Source organism: Apis dorsata, unplaced genomic scaffold (assembly GCF_000469605.1).
Source record: "Apis dorsata unplaced genomic scaffold, Apis dorsata 1.3 scaffold_2, whole genome shotgun sequence".
Lineage (NCBI taxonomy): Eukaryota > Metazoa > Arthropoda > Insecta > Hymenoptera > Apidae > Apis > Apis dorsata.
Genome location: NW_006263305.1, coordinates 162,861 through 168,384, shown reverse-complemented (window position 1 = coordinate 168,384; position 5,524 = coordinate 162,861). Strand labels below are relative to the sequence as shown.

At 33.1% G+C, this 5,524-nt stretch overlaps 1 protein-coding gene across 1 annotated transcript in view; it reads left to right on the top strand.

Moving 5' to 3' along the window:
* LOC102680323 (sodium/hydrogen exchanger 9B2) overlaps positions 1 to 5,524 on the top strand; it is a 97,015-nt gene that overhangs the window by 34,758 nt on the left and 56,733 nt on the right. The window contains exon 4 of the mRNA XM_006607140.2: positions 5,374 to 5,523. Within this exon, the coding sequence (XP_006607203.1) occupies positions 5,374 to 5,523 (150 nt within the window). The remainder of the gene's footprint in view (positions 1 to 5,373; position 5,524) is intronic.

Sequence of the window (5,524 nt, the reverse complement as noted above, 5' to 3'; positions counted from 1 at the left end):
TTTTTTTTTTTTTTTTTTTTTTTTTTTTTTTTTTTTCAGTGAAATAGAGATTCACACACACATACACGCATACACACGCAAGGAGAGTTCGTTAGAGAGGAAATTGCGAATCTCTATTGGTTTGATTGGTGTTATAGGATAGATTTTCGAAATATTTATTGTCCGTTGATGAATCGAGTTTGATTTAATGATGATTTTAATGGGGTGTTTATATCGGTGATTTATATCCGTGGAGATTTTTCATCGAGGTGGTGTTCGCCAATCCTGTATATGAATTATGAAATCGTTCGTATTTCCGGGAAATATAAATAACTCAGGAAGTTGATTTGTTAATTGTTTATGATCGTGTATGACGGAGGATGAGTGAAAGAGGCGGAAAATAAAAAGTGTGAAATAATATACGTTGAAACAACTACTACTGCTTGTTATATCGAAACTTTGCGGGTATGATTTATTACGCTCGAAATAAAAAAGCGAAACACGATTCTCCTTTTTAACCTCTTTCTCTTCGTTTAGATAAAATGCTTTTTCTTTTTTTTTTCTGCGTGCGTTTTAATCGTTCGAAAAGAGCGAATTAAGAAAACAATAGGTGTATAAAGGGGAGGGAATTTTAACTTTTGAATTAGAATTTTTCAAAAAAAATTTTTTTTCTTCCTCTTCTCGGAATTTCTTCGAAGAATTATCGAGGTATCGAGGAAACGTTGAAAACTCTTTCGCGATATGCGGAAAAATAAAAGTTTGGAGAAAATTTGAAAGTTTATTCGTACAAAGAGGACGAATAGATCGCGCAAACGCGAATTCTTGTAATCCATTTCTGTTCCTTGCTCATTTCCGCTCAGATCCAGTGCCATTTCATTTTCAACCATGTTTCTCTCCTCCCTACCCATAAATTTCCGCTCCGGATTTCGTTTTCCGAATTATAGTAACTTTGTTTGCGGATAAACTTTAACCTTCCGATGAAAGGAATTACTGAATATCCCGTGGAAAAATCGTATTTTCCTCCTCGAGAAATCCTCGATCGTAATCTAACGAGCGTACGAATTTTTCTTTCTCTTTTCTTTTTTCTTTTCTTTTCTTTTCTTTTCTTTTTCTTTTTGAAGGTTCAAAAAAAAAGTGTATCAATTAATTATAATTTCATTTCAACCGATAATGGATATTTTCTATTTCTCGTGGCGAAATGAAATATTGATCTACGTCGTAATTGATTTACATTACATTGTATGTTTTATTAATTTAACATGGCGTTATCTCGACGTTAATAACACGTACGAAATCACGTATGAATATTTCTTTTCGATCACGAAAGATTCGCCTATATTCCATTAAATTCCATTAAATTAATTTAATATTTCAACATTTCGACGTGAATAATACGAATAAATCTACGTGTAATTTTTTCTTTCATCCTTTCTCTCTCTCTTTCTCGAAGGGTTTAAGATACCTGTTAAACCAACTTCGCATCATCCAAGTGTTATTTAAAAATTTCCATTCATTCGAGATAAGAAGAAAAATCGAAACGAATTCTTCGAGTTCTTTCTCACTTTCTGTGTAAAATTCAGAAGATTTATTATTAATCTTCAAAGACTTCTCGTTCTTTCTTCATTTATAGTACACGAAATACAGAATAGAAAATCATTCGGCTCTCGTCTGTTAACGCGTTGTTGTGGATTAAATTTGATTTAGCTTATCTGGGATAATTACTCGGCTAATATCGGTTAAATCTAACGGATAAATCTTATCTGTCGTTGCATCATGTGATCGGCTACTCGATCATTCCTTTCAATCTGCTCGATCAAAACAATCGGACGTATCATATTTATCGAACGAAATCGAGGAGCGAATCGTTTTGAAAACGATCGAAACGATTTCAAAAAATATTTAAGAACACAATCGACATTTATTTATCGATGGAATGATAAAAGGAATCACAAGACAATGATTGCATCATCATCGATCGCTCGTTACGATCGCGAACGACTTGCACTCTGCTAAAGAGTAATGAATATGTATATATATATATATATTTTCATGGCTGAAAAGAGCAAATATTTTTCCGCCTGCGAGTATATTATTCAATAGTTGACAAAGAGTCAAGATTGTTTTTTTCAAGATTAAAACTATTTTTATGAATACGTGTTAAAGAATCAATAATTTTTTATGAATATTATAAAACAGAAATGGAAACGAAATCTCTACGAATATATCGAAATTAAAGAATGTGGAATCAATTTTTTTTCGAATTGAGAAAAAAAAAGAGATAATTTGGAAAAAATAAATTTTCACGGAAAAGATTTAACTCTTATCGAAAAGTGAAATTCAACGAGAAATTGTTGGCATCTAGTATTGAATTTATATCTCTATAACAATAGCGTGTGTGTGAATAAACAACAAAACAACATATGAAATCTGTACAAAATTGTACAAACAATTTTTTTTATCCCAAATATTATCTAATAAAGTGTTTACTTCGATCGTTAACGCGTGATCGATACATGGATGCTCGAGACGGAAGAAAATTCCTTCTTAAAACAAGAAGGAACTCGAGGAATACGAACGAGGCGGAGATATATTTAAAGAATTTATTTATAACAGGAAAGACTTTGCGAAGTGACGCACATATTTTTTTTTTTCTTTTTTTTTTTTTCACTCACAAACAAGTAACGTTACGCAAGCAAAGCTAAAACTATTATTCCACGAGTGCAACAACCTATTCGATTCGTCAACCGTTCAACATCCGCGGGTGTGTCGAACAAACAAACAGTTTCTATTTCTATTTTTATTTCTTTTATCATTAAAACGTTAAAACGCTCGTTCTCGTCGAACGAAAATTTCGCGTCGAAAATTGGAAAAATAATACAAATAATACAAATAATGGCGGGGCCATTATGTTTTCATTTGACGCGCGATTGAGAAAAATATTTTCAAATATTTCTGGTTTACCAGCTCCGTTCCTTCCTTTTAAACTTTCGTTCGTTCGAGAACGATATTATTCTTCAATCGGGGGAGTCGGGAATGGATCCAAATTTTCTTCCAAAAATTCCTGCTAGCTTGTTAGGAGGAGGGGAGGGAGGAAGAGAGAGAGAAAAAAAAGGGCGCAAGAACCTCGTTGAATTTCAATTGGATCCGATCGAACGTCAAGACGATAACTTTTTCTCCGATTGGAAAATATTGGACGAAATTGGGGGAGTCATTAGCGCTTTCTTCCAGGCGAAAACTCGAATTAAACGTTAAAAGTACCCCCAGTTGTCCCTTATCGAGTTTCGTGGATGGCCAATAGACGTATTTTTCCGCTAGTGCTCAGAAACAGATGACAGAAGAGATTTCGATTCGATCGTTGTTTATTTGTTTAAAATCGATGCGTACAAGTGTCGATTCTCTCGTATTGATTGAAAATTTTAATATTTGGGTGCAATTTTTACCATGGAATTTTGTTTGAATGAGAAATAATTAAGAAGCTTTGGAAATTTTCGTAAGATTAAAATTCTTATTTTTTCTTTCTTTTTTTTTTTTTTCTTTTAACGAAATCATTTAATTTCATTTCGTGTTTTTTTAACGTATCGTAATAACGATACGAAACATTGGACGAAGACATAATAAAGAAAGAATCGTATTAGATAGCGTGTAGACATTTTGAATTGCAAAACAGGCGATGAATTGATTAAGCTTTCCACAACGTCCAAGTTTTTAATTTATGCATTAGATTTTTTTTCTCCCCCTCTCCGAAGAAAAAGAACTGAGAAGTGAAGATGTTTCATCCGAAAGATGTTACTCTTATTTAATCATAATTATCATACAATTAACATTTTGTATTTAAAAGTAGCGTCCTATTCGTTTACAAAATTTCCAAATTCCAAATTTTTTTCAATACGTATTTTTTCTACGAACAAACTCAAGACGAAACTAATCTAAACTCGATGAATCCTTTGACGGCATTAACTTTGAACCATTTATTAATGAAAAATGATACAATTTTCATCGTCTCGAGTAATCCTCCGAAGCAAATATCAATTACTCTTCCTCTTGATTAAATGTTATACAAATTCCAGTAAGAATTTATTCGAGGAATCTACTTACATTTTCTCATAAAACTTTTTTCAGATTAATAAAAATATCCCTCTTCCATAACAAATCCCATTAGCAAAGGGAGGAGACTCGCTTGAAAACCGTCATCGAATTTTACAAACAGCGATCGATAAAGATAATTTATTTTTCAAAAGAAAATTCGAAACAAAAAGAAGTCAAACGATCAAAGTTATTCTCAAAAATCGAACCCCAAATATCCAAATATATATTACATTTATCGAGAATGATACTCTTACGTCGCCTAATCGCAAACATAAAATAAACTCTCCCCCAAATTTCCCTCGAGTTTCCATTCGAGATGGACAAATCGTTTCCTTTCCGTGCGAACGAATGAGAGGGGTCTCCAAGGTTGCTCGATTTGCAGAAAATCCTGGAAACATCCCCGACGAAACCTCGAAATCGAAGCCCTCTCGATGGTTAGACGCGGCATCGACTCGAAACTTTGCCAGGCCGGTTCCAAACTTATCCTATTACGAGTTTTCCAAACTGGAAGGGGAGGGGGAAGGAAAAGATGATTTCTTCCGGGAAAGTATCGACAATCTCGAGGAAACGCATCGAATTTACACCGTGTGGAAGTCTCTGTAATAACAATGTATCGAGATGATTCGTGGGGTGCGTTTTTCGAAGGGTGAAAAGTGTGAGGAAGTTGCATCGAGGTTTGTTACGTGTATTTTTTCGATTCTTCGTGGGGGTCGATGATTATTTGCACAAAACTTGTAAGAGATTGTAAATTTTATGTTTTGATTCGATTTAATTTTAATTTAATTGTAATCTCTTACGACGAATATAATAATGGTTTAGGTTTAGTTTAAAAATAGAATTTTGATAAGTTGAATTTGATACGCGATATTTGCGAAATTAGGCGAAGTTAATCGTAGAATGATTATATTTTATATTAAATTACTTTGCAATTAAATTTAATCAACGTTTAATCATTATGCATGTTTTCAATCGTTCGACATGTTGTGTAATAATTTTAATTAGTAACATCGATTTCAATTAATCTTTCGCGAGGAAAGAATTTCATCGATTGTAGCCCCACAAGGATCAATGTCTCTAATCTCTCTCTCTGTTTCGCATCAAATATCAATTAACGAGCAAAAACGTTTGATATATTCTTTAAAACAAATTTTTCTTATTAATACTATAAGAACCAATCTATGATCTCTTTACGATTAGATGAATTTTTCAAACGCAAAAATTCGAAAAATCTCGTTTTAAACATTGATGGTATGTTTTAAATTTTAACGTAGGATAATACAAATGATAAAAAGATATTTTGTTTTACAGGAAAATCGCTCTAGTCATTATCCTCACGAGAGCCGGTTTGGATTTGGATCCGAACGCCTTGAAAAGATTGAAGATCACGGTCCCGAAACTGGGCCTAATACCGTGGCTGATCGAGGCGTTTGTGATAGCCATACTCACCAAGTATCTTCTT